The 21402-nt window shown below is 39.4% G+C and overlaps 3 protein-coding genes across 9 annotated transcripts; 2 read left to right on the top strand and 1 right to left on the bottom strand.

Annotated features, from left to right (window-relative positions):
* Nucleotides 1-228: 228 nt before the first annotated feature.
* On the bottom strand, nt 229-12276 carry LOC143756901 (uncharacterized). 3 transcript variants are annotated; one of them, XM_077247752.1, is made up of 22 exons: nt 11981-12276; nt 10770-11102; nt 8133-10382; nt 7903-8033; nt 7476-7680; nt 7264-7368; nt 6547-6737; nt 6240-6381; nt 5406-6050; nt 5223-5312; nt 5017-5135; nt 4818-4937; nt 4682-4729; nt 4211-4294; nt 4062-4124; nt 3308-3391; nt 3174-3218; nt 3045-3106; nt 2709-2761; nt 2584-2624; nt 2331-2484; nt 229-1208 (listed from the first exon to the last, which is right to left on the bottom strand). In XM_077247752.1, the coding sequence occupies exons 2-16, from the start codon at nt 10915-10917 to the stop codon at nt 3383-3385; spliced, it is 4350 nt and encodes a 1449-aa protein (XP_077103867.1). In that variant the 5' UTR covers nt 10918-11102; nt 11981-12276; the 3' UTR covers nt 229-1208; nt 2331-2484; nt 2584-2624; nt 2709-2761; nt 3045-3106; nt 3174-3218; nt 3308-3382. The 3 variants fall into 3 exon arrangements, with proteins under 3 accessions (XP_077103867.1, XP_077103869.1, XP_077103868.1); XM_077247754.1 differs by lacking the exon at nt 3174-3218 and adding an exon at nt 3454-3514 and having other exon boundaries at nt 3308-3358; nt 8133-8600; nt 11981-12246; XM_077247753.1 differs by lacking the exons at nt 229-1208; nt 2331-2484; nt 2584-2624; ... (8 more) ...; nt 5017-5135; nt 5223-5312 and having other exon boundaries at nt 5809-6050; nt 7264-7384.
* An 82-nt stretch (nt 12277-12358) lies between these two features.
* slu7 (SLU7 homolog, splicing factor) lies at nt 12359-18783 on the top strand. 2 transcript variants are annotated; one of them, XM_077247746.1, is made up of 16 exons: nt 12359-12641; nt 12979-13145; nt 13309-13462; nt 13550-13630; nt 14133-14297; nt 14909-14977; nt 15138-15173; nt 15275-15400; nt 15650-15747; nt 16683-16750; nt 16869-17008; nt 17106-17267; nt 17371-17475; nt 17748-17822; nt 17914-18027; nt 18144-18783. In XM_077247746.1, exons 2-16 carry the CDS (start codon nt 12997-12999, stop codon nt 18321-18323), a joined length of 1722 nt encoding a protein of 573 aa, XP_077103861.1. In that variant the 5' UTR covers nt 12359-12641; nt 12979-12996; the 3' UTR covers nt 18324-18783. The 2 variants fall into 2 exon arrangements, with proteins under 2 accessions (XP_077103861.1, XP_077103862.1); XM_077247747.1 differs by having other exon boundaries at nt 12444-12590.
* A 256-nt stretch (nt 18784-19039) lies between these two features.
* Nucleotides 19040-21190, top strand: c1qtnf2 (C1q and TNF related 2). 4 transcript variants are annotated; one of them, XR_013210347.1, is made up of 4 exons: nt 19062-19097; nt 19448-19704; nt 19992-20706; nt 21137-21190. XR_013210347.1 is itself a non-coding variant. In XM_077247749.1 (3 exons), the coding sequence occupies exons 2-3, from the start codon at nt 19461-19463 to the stop codon at nt 20627-20629; spliced, it is 882 nt and encodes a 293-aa protein (XP_077103864.1). In that variant the 5' UTR covers nt 19040-19205; nt 19448-19460; the 3' UTR covers nt 20630-21190. The 4 variants fall into 4 exon arrangements, 3 of the variants coding, with proteins under 3 accessions (XP_077103864.1, XP_077103863.1, XP_077103865.1); XM_077247749.1 differs by having other exon boundaries at nt 19040-19205; nt 19992-21190; XM_077247748.1 differs by having other exon boundaries at nt 19050-19097; nt 19992-21190.
* The last annotated feature ends 212 nt before the right edge of the window (nt 21191-21402 follow it).

Genomic DNA, 21402 nt, shown 5'->3' with positions numbered 1-21402 from the left:
TATTTTAAAAGTTTTTCACATTCTGTTGCACTTCACTATGTAAATTACAAAATTACTGTAAACATTAATGGCACCTTATATTTCTTATTTTAATCATTCCTCTGTAATAGTTCTTGTTTATTTTTGTGCATTTATGCCAGTAAAGTAGTTTGTAGTTAAACAATCTTTAAACATTGTCAATCTCTGTATCCCATATTATGCATGCCAACTCAAAAAACCAAACTCATACCAGTGATAACTTTTATTTCAAAACAAGAATAATTGTGTAAAGAGATATGCACACATACAGATAATCACGTACATCAACCATACACACACACAAGTACGTACACACTCACACACGTACGTGCACTCACAGACACGTACGTGCACTCACAGACACGTACGTGCACTCACAGACACGTACGTGCACTCACAGACACGTACGTGCACTCACAGACACGTACGTGCACTCACAGGTACACACGCACACGTACGTGCACTCAAAGGGAAAACACGTACACACACACACACGTACGTACACACACGTACGTACACACACGTACGTACACACACGTACGTACACACACGTACGTACACACACACGTACGTACACACACACGTACGTACACACACACACGTACGTACACACACACACGTACGTACACACACGTACGTACACACACACACACACACACGTACACACACACGCACGCACGCACACGTACACTCACGCACGTACGCACGCTCACGCACGTACGCACGCTCACGCACGTACGCACGCTCACAGGTGCACGTACGCACACTCACAGGTGCACGTACACTCACAGGTGCACGTACACTCACACACAGACGTACACTCACACACAGACGTACACTCACACACACACACGTACACTCACACACACACGTACACTCGTACTCACACGTACACACACACACACACACACACACACACACACACGTACTCACACGTACACTCACACGTACACTCACAATCTACTCAGCCTGAAATTCCCCTCCATCATTGAAAAAACAATCAACCGAGCAATAGCCCTCAACTTCCTTCTCAGAATAAAATGCACGCAGGACTCCTCTTCTGCCATCACCAACATATCCAGGTGGGCAGTCCTTGTATACTTCAGTGCAGTGCAAGCACAGAGTCAACGAGTACGGCACCCGGAACTCTTGCCTATATTCTCTGGAAAAGGCACTCCAGTTCACAACACCTAATTTAGATAAAATACAGAACAAACAATATTGAATCATTTTGAAGAAAGGCATTAACATAGTACAGAGTCATACAAGGAATTTCTTTTTTATACATTTTAAACATATTATAGGAAAATGTTAGACAAGATATGCTTGAGTGTTATTGGCTTTGTCTGTAAAGTACCTAAGAGACTTACTTTGTTTAAAAAAAAGGTTTGTCAACAAACTTTAATTTGGCTTGAGAAAGCCTATCCTAAAAGTTTGAAAGCTTGAAGTTTGAAGGTTTTCAGTTTGAAGATCAAAATAGTTTAAGCTGAAAGTTTTGAAGGCAATACAGTTTATCAGACAGACAGACAGACAGATAGATAGAGACAGACAGATAGAACAGACAGACAGACAGATAGGCAGATAGGAAGAACAGACAGACAGATAGATAGATAGATAGGAAGAACAGACAGACAGACAGATAGGAAGAACAGATAGATAGATAGATAGATAGATAGATAGATAGGAAGAACAGACAGATAGATAGACAGATAGATAGGAAGAACAGACAGACAGACAGATAGATAGATAGGAAGAACAGACAGACAGATAGATAGGAAGAACAGATAGATAGATAGGAAGAACAGACAGACAGATAGATAGGAAGAACAGATAGATAGATAGGAAGAACAGACAGACAGACAGATAGGAAGAACAGATAGATAGATAGATAGGAAGAACAGATAGACAGATAGATAGGAAGAACAGACAGATAGGAAGAACAGATAGATAGATAGATAGGAAGAACAGACAGACAGATAGATAGGAAGAACAGACAGACAGACAGACAGATAGATAGATAGGAAGAACAGACAGATAGATAGATAGATAGATAGATAGGAAGAACAGACAGATAGATAGATAGATAGATAGGAAGAACAGACAGATAGATAGATAGGAAGAACAGACAGATAGATAGATAGGAAGAACAGACAGACAGATAGATAGATAGGAAGAACAGACAGACAGACAGATAGATAGGAAGAACAGACAGATAGATGGATAGATTCCACAGACAGACAGAAATAGATGGACGGACAGACTTTCTCAAGTACCTTTTACAGTACTCACAACTTAGGTTTAAAAAAACTTACTGTCCAGCCATACAAAGTGGGCCTCTTCTCTGAATTTGGGATCGCTGACAACGTCCCTGAAAACCTTACATGTCAGTGAAAGTCTCCAGAAAGCCACATCGCCGTCATCTGTGACGACTCCCATCAGGATCCGCCACAGGATGTCAGGTGGCATCTGTTCAAAGTAGCCAACAGTCAGTCCAAAATGTAAATTTAAATATGACTTATTAAAAAGGGTAACTGATAGATTGACAGGAGTTTATACTGCGCTTACCTTGGTCAAAGAATCAATGGGCAGGGGGGTTTCCATCACCTCTAAATTGGAGGGTAAGAACAAGAGTAGCATCATTTTCAAATCCCTGTTATTTACGGTTCAAGATTTAAGGTGGGAACCAATACCTGCTCTCTCTACTCTCCTCTTTTTCCGGAGTTGCTTTCTTTCAGCGTCTGACCTTTAAATGTTAAAATTTTTAAACATTTTGTTCAATTTAAACAATTTTAGACAGTTTGTTCTTAATGACATCCCCAGGACCATAATTGAAATCCACTTGTTTAGATTGATACATGTAATGAATTTATTAGCAATCTATGGTTAAAAACAATTATTTATTTTAAACTGCTAAATTTAAGCATTTGGTAATTGAAACTTCAATGAACAGTACGTATAGTGTGACAGAACAGCAAAAATTAGAGTGCAAGTTCAAATGTGGATTCAAAAAAAGGAAGAAAACAAACCTCAAGGGGAAATTCTCCAAAAGCAGCAGACACCACCACCTCCTGATGCAAGGCATGTCAGGCTAAGTTAAAAATAAATAATCAGTTAGGTTAATAACATGGGGGGTTTCCATTGCATTTTTCACTTACCTCTGTAAAATCAAAAGCCCCTGCGGTCACAAAGCTCAGTGAATACTGAAATGGTAAACATTACAAATAAATTTGCTCAGATACATATACTGGATAAACACATAGTAAGCAACACATCAGCTTTATAAACTTACCATTAGGACAAAGACACCACAGCTGTTGCTTTGATGTTGTCGTGGAAGGCCCTGTTAATGTTGCCATGCACAGAGTCAATCCACCTTGAAAAAATAAAACAATTTCCAATGCTTTTACAGTTATTTATTTAAATGAATATTGGTACCGTAATATCATCGACACAGTATTCATGCCAAGGCCCAGGAGACATGATTTGTGCAATGTTTCTGTGATGACAAAGACAAAACAGTTACTGCACTGCATCAAACAAAACAATACAAGAGAACTGAAATGTGAGGCAGAACCAGAACTTGGCATGAGTATTATATGATCATATTCATTGACACTTTACAAAAAAAGTGATCCGTAAAAAAATTAGATCCTAAGTCAGATGAACAAGTCACATAAAAACCTTTAATGTTAATGGCCACAATTTTATTCAAATGTGGTTAAGAACGACCACAATCTTATCAAAAAGTGGTTAAGAACGACCACAATCATATCAAAAATGTGGTTAGGAGGAACGACCACAATGTCTGAACTCCGAATAGTGCACTAAAAAACCTGTAGATGAGCATGTATTCTTCCTTATTGAATGTTTTGCCGTGCAGAGGATCAAGGAAAAAAATGTCATGCTCTCCAGGCTTCATAATCTGTTGATATGTCACAATATATATACCGAAAGACAATTGCAGTTAATATATCAAATAGTATCTAAAAATTATGCAGACATAAGTTATCCCAGGTAAACACTACAGATTCAGAATGACTTACACAAACCATCCAATGCCCTGGTATCCATGTTGGGAAGATAAACCAGTCGATGTTTTCATCCAGCTTGAAAACAAATAATATTGGTCATCACTGAAATTTAGAAACTTTGACTGGGTTTCATATTAAACAGAACTGACTATAATACATACAGGCAGGTGTAGAAGTTGCTCTTCAAGAGTCCTGTTTGGCCATGTTTCAATTTGATGTGAACTGGCCGAAAAAACATTCACATTCTGTATGGAAAATTGAACATACTTTAATTTAAGGCAAAATTGAGAATTTTAAATACAACATCTGGGAGTATTAACATTCTGACCGCTGTAAGCACATCAACAAAAGTATGTATATTTCTGCTAAGGGGCTGCTTAAATGTATAGTTCACCAATAAATTAAAATTTTGGTGTATGATTATACCTGTACATACTTCCATATATATATATTTTTTTACAATACAATGGAAGACAATGGGGACCAGCAACTCTTTGGTTAACAGTCGTCATCATCTTTTGTGTTCAACAGAAGAAATAAACTCAAATGATGACAATTTTCATTTTTGGGTAAACTATCCCTTTAAGCAGCTAAAGTAAATTGAGCACAAAATATTATTTTGACTATTTCACCTGTGATTTTGCTATGGTCTCTACCACTTTCAGGCAACAGTTGAGAATCTGCGTTTAAATAAAATATAGAAACTCAATATAAACAACTTTCACCATTAATTGCTATATTAAAATATAATGTCTTTGAACTGTGTACCGTTCCCTCAACGTCTCTTTCCAGTCCCAGGCAGCACAGGTCTGATCGGTTTAGCGTTGTGTTGTATACAGTTGCCAATAGCTCATCTTTGCACTTTCTGACATCCAAAGCATTGTTTATCTAACATTCAGATAAATACATAAATGCTCAGGCTGATGAACAGTATTTTGTAAAGATAAAATCCTTGAAAATCACTTACCAACTGCTGTTGCCCCTCATTTGGCATGGTCCCCCAAAATGTTTTGCTTGATTTAACAATGTTCAGGCTTGTTACCACAGGACTTCGACAAAGTTTAGGGTCACACTGCGACTGGACAGCTGTACATAAGTAAAAGATAAAAAAAAATAATAATAATTCACTTAAAATGTTAGCAAATCTTCAATGAGTTAAAGAACAACCTCAACCTGTATGCATTTCCTTCTCATTCAGAGTTGTATTCAAAGTTTGGGTTGTCTTTGAATAATTTGGTCCCACATTTGGTTCTGGTTCTGCTCCTACTCAGGTGTTATAAAGATATAGTTAGTACAATTAATTGACTGGAATGACCTATTCACATGCAGCACATTAATAGAATATTTATACATTACCAAGTATGACCTTTCCATTGGAGTCTAATTGCAAATTAGGACTGCCACTGAACAATTTCTTGAATTGTTCCAACTTCTTCCTGTTCCGTGTGAGATTCCGGTGGTGAAGGATGTTTCGAGCAAAAATGTGTGCAGAAGGTCTTATCATATTCATGAAGTAATTGTTTCTCTTTACTTCAGAAAACAGCTGCTCGGCACACTGACTATTGATCTTTCCAGCCAGCTCTGGTACAAGACCAATAGTGCGCAGCACATCTCTCTTGTCTTTACTATTGCTTTGGTGGAAAACATCACACAGGCAATAGTGCTCTGAGGACGCTGTCAATGGGTGGCAGTCAGGATCCATAGGTTTTTTCTTGTGAGTCAACCAGGGAAGATGAACCTTTAGCTTTCCTTCTTTTGCTTTTTGTATGTTTTCAGAGGAGGGGTCTTGTACTCTGCCCTCAAAGGGATGGAAAGGTGGGTGAAGTGGTTTTCGATTATTAGTGTGTGCCACTAATCCTCTAGGGTAATCGTAAATTGTGATATTTGGAAAGTGTTTCCAAGACAAGAGAAGGTCTGCAAAGTCACGGGGACTCTCTGCTCTCAAGTTAAATTTAATAGAGTACACAACACCACAAGGACACATTATTACACCCAGGCCACCTAAAAGCATACAAAACAATTGAATGAAAACTACATTTTCTGAAAGATCAGTGAAACCATTCCAATAACACATATGAAATGATATAGGTACGAGTAATTGCTGCTTTAGGCAGTTTGTCATATCATATTTCATTAATGTTTGTAGTACTGTATTGTTAACTTCATTGAGTAACAAAAAACATCACTCACCAGAAGCACCCCACACCTGTTCAAACACCTTGTTGTAAGTCACTCTGTTTGACATTTTATTACGAAGCCTGAGAATGAGATCCATTTTGGATCCAACATCATCGACCCCACACTGTCGACACAGCTTTTTCAAATCGAAAACCTGATCAAATATGCAAATTTGTGATTAGGTTCAGCAAAAATAAATTACTATAAAATTATAATATTTATGAAGAGACCCTATACATACCACTGTGCTATGCAGCCAACAGTGTAATAATAGCTTAATGTGGTAAAACCCTTCTGAACAATTTAAACAACTATTTACCTTGAGGTGGAGCAGCTCATCACCAAGTCTTTCCTCAGTAAAAGGCACATCAATGTCACTTCCATCATTTGAGGACTTAACCTTTGCACTCTCTGTGTTTAATACCATGGCCGATTCCCTTGTTTTTGGACCTATCCATGGGGACCAGTTGTGGTAACTAGGTGAAACTGTAAATGGGTTTTCTTTGCCACCTTGAGAAAAATACAGCTATTTATTGCAACACGCAAACCATACAAAATGAGACTAGCAATGCATGATATTGGAAAAAAACGAAAGTGCAATATTTAGTTTTTCTGTATATATAATATATAGTATTTTTTTATCTTGTTTTCCAGTTTAAATATTAAAATAAATCTTACATTCAAACGCATTTGGTAGAAAAGCAAAACAGCAAGTCTTGTTTTCTAAAACTAATTCCAAAATTAAGTGCGTTTATGATTAAAACAAGCTAAATATTTGGCAGTGGGATAAGAAAAAATAACTTATTTCAAAGAGAAAACAAGTGATTTTGCTTCTCCAGTAAATGCATCCTCATGTGAAAATTTTTGTATATTTGGAAATTTGGAAAATTGTTGCAAATATTGCATTGTTATATGGAAATATTTCCATAATATAATTCCAAATAATTTAAATAATTTAATAAATTAATAAATTAATCACACTAAACCATATCACAATATCATGCAGCCCTATGTGAGAGACAAATAAGAAACTTACTTGGGTAAAACCCTCTGCTTATCATGTCCATTGCCACTGCATCCCAAAATTCTTCTATGTCAACATGACCATCATAGGTCGCAGGTGGAGACTGAATTTCACTCACTTTGATATAAAGAAACTTAATTCAAAGCCAAATATGTGAATTATTTATTTAAACCGAAACATAAATCTATGATAGGAACCAATGCAACTACAATAACTTTACTTACCTGGGATGCTGAACACTCCTTTTTTATGAAGGTCCATAATCACAGTAGATGGATTGTATCCACAGGACACACAGGAGTAAATGTAGTCCAGATCACATAAGGATTCAAAGTGAAGATACGCCTGCATGATTAGGTCACCTTTGGGCAAGGACTCTCCCTCTGTGGCTTCAATTGTCTGCACAACCCTACCTACAGCTGTGTGATTCTGGAAGGACAACAAAAAGGAGGGGAAATGGTTAAAATAAAATAAAAATAAGAGCCCTCAACTTATAAAAGACGTTCTAGTCATTTAAAGCCCAAGTGAATATCAAATGTATGTCCTATCTGAGTCATTAGCAATAATAATACTACAAGTGTTTAAAAAAAAAAGTTAAAGAGTCCTGCTAGTCACAAGTAAAATAGCAGGTATTATTTTCTAATATTGTACCTGTAGAGAGTTTCGCAAAACCACACACAAATGTAACGAGACGATTACATTATCGTGCAAACCGTCACTCCATTCTTGGTATCTGTATGTGAGGTTGCATTTATGGCACAGCTTGTAGTAAGTAGATACACCTGAGAAAGCAAAGACTATTTACTGACAAATAAATATCTATCAAAGCAACAACATAAAAAATATTGATCAAAGCAATATGAATTAAACAAATGTCATACCCTGAATCACTCCATTGAATGTAACGATCTTTGCCCGGCAAGTTATCATCATTGGCTCACTCAAAACTCCCTTGCATATTCCGCATTCAACTTCCTCAGGCACAAGATGTTTTGGGAAATTATTAAAAGCCTTTCCATGTTTTGACTTTTGCATAATGGTCTGTGGAATTTCCACTGGAATCTTCTTATTTTCCAGCATATATTTCATCATCCTTTTAACAGTGGTAGAGTTGGGGGGATATGAAAGATCTTGACCGCTGGCATCATCATTACATGTATGAGCAGTGTTGAAAACCTCCTCTGAACTCTTGACCCTCTTGAAGAGTTGTGGTATCATCTGGAAAAGATGCCACTTTGCTGTAGCCTTGTGAATGCATGATTGGCGAGGTCGGGCACAAGGACAATGCCAGTTATTTTTCTTTTTATCATAAGCCACCATAACTCTTCCCATCCTGCTGTAATAGGACACTGTTGGTTCAAATACAGAAATGAAATGCTTTGTTGATGGACCTCCAACAGTGACATGAAAAGACAAAGGTGTCTCTGCAGTATTTGCCTCTTGCTGCAACTTTAACAGCTGGGCTTTTCTTGCCTCACCAAACCACTTCTGCAGCACCAGCTGAGAGAGACTGTTCTCTGTCAGTGCATCATTGAGGTTGAAAACTTGTTTACAAAAAGACAGTGATTTGACATGGCAACACTCAAAAGGCAGTATCCCAGTGTTATGGGCAAACTCTGAATTCAAAATACACTGGTCAAGTTCACATGCTGAGCGATAGTTTGGGCCCCAAGTATTTTTTATTACATGTATGGGTGTTGCTTGACCGTGAAAAGCCTTTTCAATGGCAAATATTCCAATTTTTTCATCAATGCACTGAGATTGAAAGTGCCTCTCAGGAGTAATTGCATTTTCCTTTTCAGTGTGATGTCTTCTAATGTGAGTTCGTAGATTTTTGGCAAGCAAGGTCAAATCACATTGGCTGCAAGTTACAGTCCTCTTTACTGAGCATTTTGGGAGGATGGCAGGTGACTGAGGCAGCTGGAGAGAGGAGGAACACTGAGGCTGCGGGAGAGAGGAGGAACACTGAGGCTGCGGGACAGAGGAGGAACACTGAGGCTGCGGGACAGAGGAGGAACACTGAGGCTGCGGGACAGAGGAGGAACACTGAGGCTGCGGGGCAGAGGAGGAACACTGAGGCTGCGGGGCAGAGGAGGAACACTGAGGCTGCGGGACAGAGGAGGAACACTGAGGCTGCGGGACAGAGGAGGAACACTGAGGCTGCGGGACAGAGGAGGAACACTGAGGCTGCGGGACAGAGGAGGAACACTGAGGCTGCGGGACAGAGGAGGAGCACTGAGGCTGCGAGACAGAGGAGGAGAACTGAGGCTGCGGGACAGAGGAGGAGCACTGAGGCTGCGGGACAGAGGAGGAGCACTGAGGCTGCGGGACAGAGGAGGAGCACTGAGGCTGCGGGACAGAGGAGGAGCACTGAGGCTGCGGGACAGAGGAGGAGCACTGAGGCTGCGGGACAGAGGAGGAACACTGAGGCTGCGGGACAGAGGAGGAGCACTGAGGCTGCGGGACAGAGGAGGAGCACTGAGGCTGCGGGACAGAGGAGGAGCACTGAGGCTGCGGGACAGAGGAGGAGCACTGAGGCTGCGAGACAGAGGAGGAGAACTGAGGCTGCGGGACAGAGGAGGAGCACTGAGGCTGCGGGACAGAGGAGGAACACTGAGGCTGCGGGACAGAGGAGGAACACTGAGGCTGCGGGACAGAGGAGGAGCACTGAGGCTGCGAGACAGAGGAGGAGAACTGAGGCTGCGGGACAGAGGAGGAGCACTGAGGCTGCGGGACAGAGGAGGAGCACTGAGGCTGCGGGACAGAGGAGGAGCACTGAGGCTGCGGGACAGAGGAGGAGCACTGAGGCTGCGGGACAGAGGAGGAGCACTGAGGCTGCGGGACAGAGGAGGAACACTGAGGCTGCGGGACAGAGGAGGAGCACTGAGGCTGCGGGACAGAGGAGGAGCACTGAGGCTGCGGGACAGAGGAGGAGCACTGAGGCTGCGGGACAGAGGAGGAACACTGAGGCTGCGGGACAGAGGAGGAGCACTGAGGCCGGGTTGGTGGTGAAGGATGGCTGGCAATGTGCTTCAGCAAATTTCCCCTAGTTATCACAGTTGCTGAACAATAGCAGCAGTGAAAATGGGACTTTGCCCGACATTTTAAACTGCATTTTATAATGGTGAAATCTGAAAGAGGGGGGAAAAAAGGTTTGATGAAATTAAACTTCACTTGTTTGCATTTTGCTCTGGACGGTGGACAGTCGCAAGACAGATTTTCTGTCATTAGCACCATCCACGTGCAAGCACATGTTTTTGTGATTTGAGCAACAAAGACCCATGGTAAATGGAATATGCTTTTGGATGTTTGCACACTCAAACTGTGAATGTGCGGAATGCAGAAAATGAAGTTTACCTAAGCCTTAAAATTCAATTACAAATTCATTTAAAATTATATTACAAATTCAAAAGCAATGAAATCAGAAGCATGCATGCACAGTGCATTATTGGCTGGTTCTGCACTATAGTATACTTAAACTAAATAAAGTGTCATAAGCAAAAGACTGTTAAACTCACCATGATGTTGCACTGCCCACTGAAAATGATTTTTGATGTGGTAATACATCAGCTGTGGCATGCTGGTGTACAGGCAGAATGGGCACTTACTACTGCAGTCTTTTAAATACTGCTCACACTCCCCCTTGCTTAACACAGTTGTGTGCATTTTTGCAGGGGGGAATGGCTCTTAAAAGAGCCTTTGGGTTATAAAGTAAACAACAACAAAAAATAGGTGAGAGAGATGGAGGATTAGAGTAAGAGAATAATTTACACAGCAAAACAAAAATAATATAAAGTAAATAGCAAAAATGGTACACAGGGAATATAAATGGGGATGACAATGCCAAGGATCTGCAAAGAGAAAGAAGTATAGAGCATCAGAAATAGCATTAAATGTTTTATTATTTTATTACTCTAGTGCAGGGGTGTCCAAAGTCGCTCCTGGAGGGCCACTGTCCTGCAGAGTTTAGCTCCAGCTTGACTCCACACTCCTGCCTGGAATCTTCTAGTATGTCTAGTAAGACCTTGATTGGCTGGTTCAAGTGTGTTTAACTGGGGTTGGAGCTAAACTCTACAGGACAGTGGCCCTCCAGCAGAAGGATTGGACAGTGCATATACTGTATAGCAGCAAAAGTATAAGTAACAGTATGCAATATATAAAACAAGCCCTACTTTCAAGGAGTTTTGTTGAATTTGTATTACTATTGAATGTAGTTTAATGTTCAATTAAATAAATGTATACTTATTAGTAACAGTAATATCAAAATAGCTTACATTTAATCAATTTATTCATAGAAAAAAAAGTCCAACAATATAACTTAGTATATAAGTATATAATAATATAACCTAGTGTTACTAGTAAATCCTATTTTTCTTCTCCTGGTTCAGTTTCGCCACTGTATTTCTTTTTAAGGGCCTTGTTTTAACACTTTATCCTAATCCCTTCAAAACCACACACACACATATACACACATACACACACACACACACACACACACACACACAACACACAACACACACACACACACACACACACACACACACACACACACGCACGCCTACGATGCTTTTGGGAAACACTGCCCTAGTTATTTGTGTGATATGGTGAATAAAGTTACACGATCTTATTTTTACACCACTTCATTTTAACATCACACTAAACGCCACATCAGAATTAAAAATTGTACATAAAATTAGAACAAAAAAAAGAGTAGCTTGCCTGTACTCACCATGCAGCGATGAACAGCGGAAATGAAACCATGATAGATCCGACGTCATGAGTTGAGTTCACGCCACTAACCAATGAGAAGAGATGTTGGTGGGTAGAGACATAAGGCTTGTTCGACTTGAACCGGCGCTGCAAAGACCGATCGGTTGATGACATCAAAGTACCGCGAGAGCGATTCAAAAGCATAAGGAGCCGTCTGCTCTCTAATCGCTCTCGCGGTACTTTGATGTCATAAACCGATCGGTCTGTGCAGCGCCGGTTCAAGTCGAACAAGCCTATAGACATCATATGATGTCTATGGGCAGAGATGTGCAGCCCCACCCCAGGTGCGGCCCCGCCTCGTTCTACGTCACCACTTTGCAACTAACCAATGAGAAGCATTGTGGGCGGGGCTGCACGTGCAGCCCCACCCCAGGTGCACCCCCGCCCAAATCTGCAGGCTGCAGCCAGGTGCTTCTCGTCTTGACCCCAGTGATTCTCTTTAGTCCACCTGATGGCGACACTCAGACACAAAAGTACATGCAGCAAGTCACAGCGAGGAAGACAGGAAGTCGTTACCCGGAAATCCGTGCAACACGCTTGTAAACAACTCGCGCAAGCGATTGATTAAGGTGTACTGTAAAATATTTATCATCCTTTTTGAATTTCACACAAGACATAAGGTAAATGAACAACCAATTGACTTAAACCCGGACTTGTAAGAGATACTTGTAAGAAATGGCTATTAATTTTAAAGCCTTTTAAAGTCTTCGTCAAATACAAGTAACGTTAGCTGTAAATAATACGTTACATAACTCAAATTGCAATACATATTTACATAACTGTCTGGTTTCTGTTTTTTTATACAGATGTCTACACTGTGTCAAAGCAGATTTTGATCTTTTTTATAGATGTCTGTTTTTGTGTATCACGAGGAGTGTGTTTTTCCCCACCTTCACTGTTTGTTTCAGAGCTAAATTATTTCTATATCTGAATATATGTTTTGAATCTCTTTATAAGTCGGTACAGCTGAAAATCATGTCGACAGAGGAGCCTAAAGTGACGGAAGGGGTCGTAGATCTCGAAGAGCCGAAGAAAATGACCCGAGAAGACTGGAGGAAGAAGAAAGAGCTGGAAGAACAGAGAAAATTGGGAAATGCTCCAGCTGAAGTTGACGAGGAGGGAAAGTATGTTGAGCAGAGCGAATGGAAATAAAACTTCAGCAGAATGCACTGAACCATTCATAGATATCAGGACTGTTATTTAAAATAAAAAGTGGGAATGTGTTTGATTTGATATCTGTCATATGTCCTGTAACTTTTTTTCCTGACTGTAATATTCTGTTACCAGGGATATCAACCCTCATATTCCCCAGTACATCTCATCTGTGCCTTGGTACATCGACCCATCAAAGAGACCCACCCTCAAGCACCAGAGACCCCAGGACGAAAAACAGAGTCAATTTGCGCCCATTGGAGATTGGTACAAGAGAGGTGTACAAGAAGTAAGTACTTCCCCTTTTCAGATAGACATAATTTATAAAAGTTATTTAATGTCTAAAACCCTTTCTGATTGCCTCCTTGTCAACTAGAAATCAGTCAGCACGAAATACAGGAAAGGATCATGTGAAAACTGTGGTGCCATGACACATAAGAAGAAAGACTGTTTGGAGGTGAACAGTTTAAAATATGTGTTATGATGTTATTTATATGTTGGCCACATTCTTATGCTGCCTTCAGATTCAGAATGGAATACTAGCTTATTATTACTACTGAATACTATGCAGTGTATACTACCATTCAAAAGTTTAGGGTCAGTATTTATTTAGCAAAGATGCATTAAATTGATCAAAAGTGACAAAGACATTTATAATGTAATAAAAGATTTCTAATGAAATAAATGATGTTCTTTCTCTTAATCAAAAAATCCTGAAAAAATTATCAAGGTTTCCACACAAATATTAAGCAGCACAACGTTTTTCAAGATTTTTTAAAGTATATTAAACTAGAAAAGCTTATTTTAAATTATAGTAATATTTCACAATATTACTGTATTTTTTGATCCAATAAATGCAGCCCTTGGTGAGCATAAAATGTTTTCTTGAGAAACATAAAAAAAAGTCTTATCAACCCCAAACTTTTGAATGGTAAACACTTTTGAAATTTCTTTCATAGAGACCCAGAAAAGTTGGAGCGAAGTTTTCTGGCACAGGTTTGGCACCAGATGAGCAAGAACAGATTCAGCTCTCAATGGATTATGATGGAAAGAGAGATCGCTGGAATGGGTACGATCCCGATGAGCACATGCGCATTGTAGAGGAATATTCAAAAGTTGATCTGGTAAGTCATATTGTTGGAAGTTTTTTTGTGTATTTATGTTTATTCTATTATACTGATAGGCCATTGATGCAGACTCGCTTAAGTTTTTTACTTAGAAAAGAGAAGTTTTTGTCCCGTGACTATTTGTATACATTTTGTTGGAAGGATCTTATTACTATATAGGCCAGTGGTTCCCAAACTTTTGTCGCATCAAGTGTAGACAGCCTCAAGCTGTTGTGACGCGATGTGACAAATGTCAGATCCGGTGAAGGCACTGTGTTTTAAAGACAAGAAAATGATGAATCACATCTCGCCCTCGGATTCACCAGTACAACGGTGGGTAATGAAGAGAGTCCACAGTGGGTTACATGCCTCAAAATATTAGCTTCTGACAGTAATAAGCCGAACAAATTAAGAGCCACTCAGAGACTTCACATCATGAACACAAAGAGAAGCCTATTAATAAGTTAATAGGTTGCAGTACTGTATTAATTACATTTCAAATAAATCCTATAGGATTTTGCAAGCAAGGTCATGTCTGAGAGTCTCTTTATGTGGGTATTAAATTTTCCAAAGTTTGGGAGCCATAATGCATGCCTAATGTAATATATAATTTTTATTTTTTTACACAGGCTAAGCGTACTCTTAAAGCTCAGAAACTCCAGGAGGAGTTAGCTTCTGGTAAACTAATAGATGAAGCAGTAAGTATTCACAATTTATCCACATTCATTTTATAACAATGCAGGAATTTTTTTTAACAAAACGTGACAACCGTATACCATGAAAATGTGACTACAGTATATGTTTGTCATAACCTTGTATTTGATGAAATTAAACGTTAACATCTTAACATCCTTCTAGAATTCAAGGAAGCATCTTGATGATGATGCAGTTCAGGTACATATCATATTCAACTTAATCTTTATGTACACTTTGGACTATAAAACTTAAATTGTGGAGCCTCTGCACTCAACAAAAATTGTCCTTCCCCTCTCCAGGACCACAGCAGTGAAGATGAGGATGAGGACAAATATGTTGATGACTTTGACATGCCTGGACAAAACTTTGACTCCAAGAGACGAATCACAGTCAGAAACCTGAGAATCCGCGAGGACATCGCTAAGGTAAAAATAACTGGCAAATAATTTGGCAAACCGATGTATGTTAATTAAGGGCATGACGCTATTTGTTTTTCTAAAAATATTTGGCAGCTGAGCTAAAAGAAAGTCACACTTAAAAGTTCCCATAAAAATGTCCCATAAGTATGATTTATAAGAGGATAAATATGATCTCCTCAGCATAAGTAGTAGTAGCATATAATATTATTACCACAGAGTGCTGTATCATAACTATTGCTGTCTTTATTTTTATAGTATCTCCGAAATCTGGATCCAAATTCAGCCTACTATGATCCCAAGACTCGAGCCATGAGGGAGAACCCGTACTCCAACACTGGAAAGAATCCAGAAGAGTAGGGGCATTTTTTGTGCATGCAATCAAAAGAACTGTGCTGATGTGAATATTAATGTAAAGTTGACTGTCCAAGATCATCACTTTTATGTTAGGGACGTTATAGGCTTCTTATAGAAAGCTTGCAGATTGTGTATTTAAGTTGGGGTCTCTCACTAACTCAGTGGTTCTCAAACTTTTTTGGTCACACCCCCCTTTAAAAGTGTAGCTAAAAATGATTAAAAAAATAATTTTAATTTATAAACGTGACAAATGGCAAACACCTGTAATAGTTTCACTTTGTAATGTCGTTGAATCATTGAAAAATATAATCGTAAGAGAGAATAATAGCCAGAAAATACCTTTCAATTGAAACAAAAATGTTAACATTTCAGTGATGCTTTGGATGAACAATATATAATCAGTGGCTGGAGTGAGCTCTTTTGATCAGCTCAGCTTCTTGTACATCTTCTTGCCGAACCGGAACATGACAGCGGAGCGGTACGTTCACAATATCAGCTTGTGATTCCGCTGAAGAGGTTCTTTTCTATAGTGAAAAAATTCTGTCAGGCTTGTTCAGATGGTGACAAGTCAGTGGTCTGAAGAAGCACGATTCAGTGGAATTGGCATTTGGTGCCGGTTAATAAAGGGAGAGTGCCAACCGCTATTCACGTACTTGATTGTTGCCCTATTGGGACGTGCCCCACAGTTTGAGAACCACTAAGTAGGGAGTTACTTAGTTTACAACACATTGTACACCACTAAGGCATGCCCAGGTTTCTCTAATGGGACTATTAAATATTGGATTGTAAAAATGAAAATAGTCTGCTAGATGCCAAGGTAAAATTCCAGTAAGCTATTTAAAAAAAAGTCACTATAAAATATTCACATTTAAATGTGCCTATTTCTGTAGTTGTTTCTCTGCCTGTCCTCAAACTGATGTGTTTGGTTTGGCAGGGTGGGCTATGCTGGTGACAACTTTGTGCGCTACTCCGGAGACACCATTTCCATGGCCCAGACACAGCGTGAGTAGTCTTGATTTGTCAACTCACACAAAGATTCCTCTTTACCTGATGTTAAAAATGGGCTCCAAAACTCTCAGTGCTTGTTGGTCTAGCATTGTTTTGTGTGTCTCTTCTGCAGTCTTTGCTTGGGAAGCCTATGAGAAGGGATCTGAAGTTCACCTCCAGGCAGATCCAACCAAGCTGCAACTTCTCCATCAATCCTACAGAGTCAAAAAGGACGATTTCAAAGAGAAACAGAAAGAGACTATTTTGGAAAGGGTAAAGTGTAGAATCTCCTTTGTTGACTAGTGAAATAGCAACATTTCCCCCTTCCCCTGCTTGTTTGCTGATGGCTTCATGTTGCACTTCTCTGCAGTACGGTGGGGAGGAACACTTGGACGCCCCTCCGCGAGAGCTGCTGCTGGCTCAGACAGAGGAGTATGTGGAGTATTCTCGTCACGGGGCAGTGTTGAAGGGACAGGAGAAGGCTGTGGCCTGCTCCAAATACGAGGAGGATGTGCTCATTAACAACCACATGGTAAGTTAGCTGGCACTACTGGAAGTGTTGCATAACTGGAAAAGCTAATAATGTTAGATTTTGTTTTATAAACGTTAAATATTTTTTCCTTTGGCTTTTGCAGTGTATCTGGGGATCGTATTGGAAAGATGGATATTGGGGTTACAAATGCTGCCACTCGATGGTGAAGCAAAGTTACTGTACAGGGGAAGCTGGCAGGAAAGTAGTGGTGAGTATCAAATGCAGTTCCTGTAAATGGAACCATCCATTGAGACTTGTAATGCACTGGTGGGAAAAATGTGATGCATAAGTAGGTAATACAGGCAGCAAGAATCTGATTTTTTTTAAATTATGTTTAAAAACATGTATGTTATTACTTTTATTATTTGTTTCATTTTTATTATTTATTATTTAATACCTACTATTTGCACCATGCATCTATTTCTATATATTTATCTCTCACAAATCTGTTAAAAAAGGTTTTCTGCTTATTTTTTTCAGAGTAATTCTTGTGTTCCATTTGAAGAGGATGTACAGGAGGCCCAAACGAGTGAAGAACCAAAGACTCTTTTACAGGTACATTAATAGCCTTCCCCTTTTTGTGATATGATAACAGTAGAAGAACATGACAGGAAGATGATTGTATTAAACTAAAAAAAATTCACAGATGCACCAGGAAAAAATGAAAGACAAGAAAAAGAAGAAAAAGAGCAAGAAACACAGAGATTCTGACAGCAGTGATGAGGAGGATGAAGCAAAAAAGAAAGAAAAGTTGAAGAAGGTGGGTGGACTGTTTCTTTTTAATGCCACACACACACACTTGTATCGTCATGTGCTAAATGCATCTGTGCTCTACATAGCCTATTGTAAAGGAAAACAATGTGTCTTTTTGTGCAGGCATTGAATGCGGAGGAGCAGAGGTTGAAGCAGGTGGCTGAACTGATGCAGATTGACGAGAGGAAGCGGCCGTACAACAGCCTAAAAGACATCCGTGAACCCACAGAGGAGGAGATGGAAGCCTTCCGCATGAAACGTTACCGAGCCGATGACCCCATGGCCTCTTTCCTGGGGCAGTGAATGAAAACATAAATGTCTTTAGTCACAAACCACAGAGATGTCATAGTCTCAGTCTAAAATCTGATTTTGCTGAATCTGTGTTATACAAAGACCGTTGTTTTTAAAAACTATGAATGGAAAAAGCCCTATATTAGTAGCTCATGACAGTCTGTTAGAACCAGCAGTTTTTCCATTCTTTTCGCTTTGTATAAATCTGTTGTGTACTTTGTTTTTGGGCAAGTAGTAAATCAAGATTTTTTTTCTCAATGTCTTCCTAATAATATGTGTTGTTTTTACGTTGTTTTATTAGTTGTTTAAATATAAAGTGCCCAGTGAATTACAAATCGGTAATGTTTGGTGAATCATCTGTTTTGATTTAACAAAATAGGCTCCATTCTCTCTTTCCAAGGTATTTAAATGGAAGCATAATTCTAATAACCTGAGCAGTGGTTAACATTAAACATTTATATTTATACCTAAACATGGCTATGTTTGGTTTGTTATGCCGTTGTCTATTCAACATGCAATTCATTCCAAATTTCTTTTGCAAATACCCAGAAGTGTTGGGAGTATTTGAAGGCACACTTTACACAGCTCTTTCTTGTAGCTTTTATGTAATAATATTAAGCCATTTTTCATTGTTTTGTGGCCTGCAGAACTAAAGTATAAAAGTCTGACAAGTTTTCAAATGAATCCCCTCCCACTGTTTGTTCAATTACATCATGGATAAACTATCTGGCAGAGCATGTCAGTGCTAAAACTGGGTGGATGCTTGCAAAGCTGTGTGGAGTACATGTAAGATACAATCGTTTTACAACCCTTGTTTATATTCTCTATTTTTGATTTTGCCAAAAGGGCAGCTGGACCTGTTCTTTGCATTGCTACGCAAATCTCATTCCTCTGGTGAGGGCTTTTTCCAATGCATGCTTTAAATGTGTTGTTAAATTGTGTACTTTGGTCAATTACTTAGATTTACTACCTAATTAAAACCTAAATGTTTACTAATAACTGCATTATTCACAACCTGCATGTATATAATATGATTATTGGTGCTTGTTTCCGTGCACAACTCTTTATATGTATATACAGGAAATCCATGGAAATTCCCCAGAACACAAATCTGGCCCCATCTGCTCTGTTTGCAGGCACAGCTGCATCATGCATCAGCTACCACTGGCTGTTTGCCTGCTGTCTCTGTTCTCTGTGACTATTGACTCATCCAAGAAGGGACGCAACTTCACCATCCATTCATCTCAGCTCAGCTGCAGTTTGCCAGGGCCTCAGGGTCCTCCAGGGAGTCCAGGCACAGCAGGTCCCAGCGGTAGCGTAGGCAAGATGGGGATGCCAGGTGTTGATGGCCAGGATGGCAAGGATGGTGACAGGGGAGAGAAGGGAAAGACAGGTACCGTATTTTTCAGCTGTAATACCATGAAAAATAATATTCAAATGTAAAATTACATTGTCCTTTTTTATTTTGACTTGGTATTAATGTTGATTTATATTAGTTTTTATTTGTATGCATATAATTGTATCTATAGTACTTCTGTAGCTCAAGGTCACTTTAAAATATATTTAAGTATAAATATGATATCACATTTGGATTTAAAAAAACACAGAATGAAATTCAAATGTGTGAGTTGTTTCAGATAAGGTGGTACAAATTTGTGAATATTTATTCTTGCATGTCAGGTGAACAGGGTCATCCTGGGAACCCTGGAAAACATGGACAACAAGGACGCCCAGGACTTGTTGGGAAGGCAGGGCCAAGGGGCCTAAAAGGGGTGCGCGGGGCACCTGGTGTGTCTGGAGTCGCTGGGATCAGAGGAGAGGTGGGAAATAAGGGGGAAACCGGTGCCCCTGGGGGCTGTGACTGTGGAACAGAGGCACGATCTGCATTCTCTGTAGCGGTAACCAAGAGCTATCCCAAGGAACGCACGCCTATTCGCTTTAACCGGATTTTATTGAACGAGGGTGGTCATTACAATTCCACCAGTGGAAAGTTTAACTGTGTAATTCCTGGTGTGTATTACTTCACATATGACATCACGTTGGCTAACAAACACCTGGCAATTGGGCTTGTTCACAATGGCCAGTACAAGATCAGAACATTTGATGCTAACACAGGAAATTATGATGTGGCTTCAGGATCAACAATACTCAGACTGCAAAAAGGAGATCAGGTCTGGCTTCAGATCTTCTATTCAGAACAAAATGGACTGTTTTTTGATCCATTCTGGGCTGACAGTCTTTTCACAGGATTTCTTATTTTTGCTGATCAGGTGGCTCCAAATGAGCCAAATATAATGACAAATTCTGGATCATCCTGAGTGAACTTTATACTTGTCTCAAATACATTTTATAAAATGTCCTCTAATAATCCAGTGTTTATAGATCCACCACATCTGTATTAGAGCAAAATGAGGGACATGATTATTGATTAAATATTGAAACGTGAGTTGTCAAGACCTAAATCTATCCCTTGATTTTTCGCCATACCCTTTACCTCAGTGGACTTTTAGACATACATGACCTTTGACCATCTAAAAGCCTGTTCTGTTAATCTGTTCTGTTCTGATTGTTTGTTTGTTTGTTTTTCTCATTCTATTGTTTATTTACTTTTCACATCTAATCATGTTCACTGGTTCAAAATTTTAGTATGACCTTGTCTTGTTGGAACACGCTGTCACTAGAGATACGTGAAACCTTCCTTTTGAAGTGTTGTTTTGTCTGAAAATAACAGTCAACCATGCTTCTGTTATCATCTAATCAAATACATTTTATAAAATGTCCCCCAATAATCCAGTGTTTATAGATCCACCACATCAGTATTAGAGCAAAATGAGGGACATGATTATTGATTAAATATTGACAAACATGAGTTGTCAAGACCTAAATCTATCCCTTGATTTTTCGCCATACCTTTTACCTCAGCTCAGTGGACTTTTAGACGTGCATGACCTTTGACCATCTAAAAGCCTGTTCTGTTAATCTGTTCTGTTCTGTTCTGATTGTATTTTCCCTCATTATATTGTTTATTTACTTTTCACATCTAATCATGTTCACTGGTTCAATAGTATGACCTTGTCTCGGAACACGCTGT

The sequence above is a fragment of the Siphateles boraxobius genome, unplaced genomic scaffold (assembly GCF_051911475.1).
Source record: "Siphateles boraxobius isolate OS27281-9 unplaced genomic scaffold, OSU_SipBor_1 3, whole genome shotgun sequence".
NCBI lineage: Eukaryota > Metazoa > Chordata > Actinopteri > Cypriniformes > Leuciscidae > Siphateles > Siphateles boraxobius.
This window is presented reverse-complemented; position numbering and strand designations above follow the sequence as displayed.

Bases quoted from the DNA above. Each gene is read 5' to 3' on its own strand.
- LOC143756901 (XM_077247752.1), bottom strand. From the start codon at position 10,917: ATGCACACAACTGTGTTAAGCAAGGGGGAGTGTGAGCAGTATTTAAAA. The intron at 7,369-7,475 runs GTAAGTAAAGTT...TTTATATCAAAG, and splicing joins AGGAGTGTTCAGCATCCCAG to TGAGTGAAATTCAGTCTCCA. The intron at 4,125-4,210 runs GTATGTATTATA...TTTGTTTTCAAG, and splicing joins AGCAACTTCTACACCTGCCT to CTGGATGAAAACATCGACTG.
- slu7 (XM_077247746.1), top strand. From the start codon at position 12,997: ATGTCGACAGAGGAGCCTAAAGTGACGGAAGGGGTCGTAGATCTCGAA. The intron at 14,298-14,908 runs GTAAGTCATATT...TTTTTTACACAG, and splicing joins AATATTCAAAAGTTGATCTG to GCTAAGCGTACTCTTAAAGC. The intron at 15,748-16,682 runs GTAGGGGCATTT...TTGGTTTGGCAG, and splicing joins ACTGGAAAGAATCCAGAAGA to GGTGGGCTATGCTGGTGACA.
- c1qtnf2 (XM_077247748.1), top strand. The intron at 19,705-19,991 runs GTACCGTATTTT...CTTGCATGTCAG, and splicing joins GGGAGAGAAGGGAAAGACAG to GTGAACAGGGTCATCCTGGG.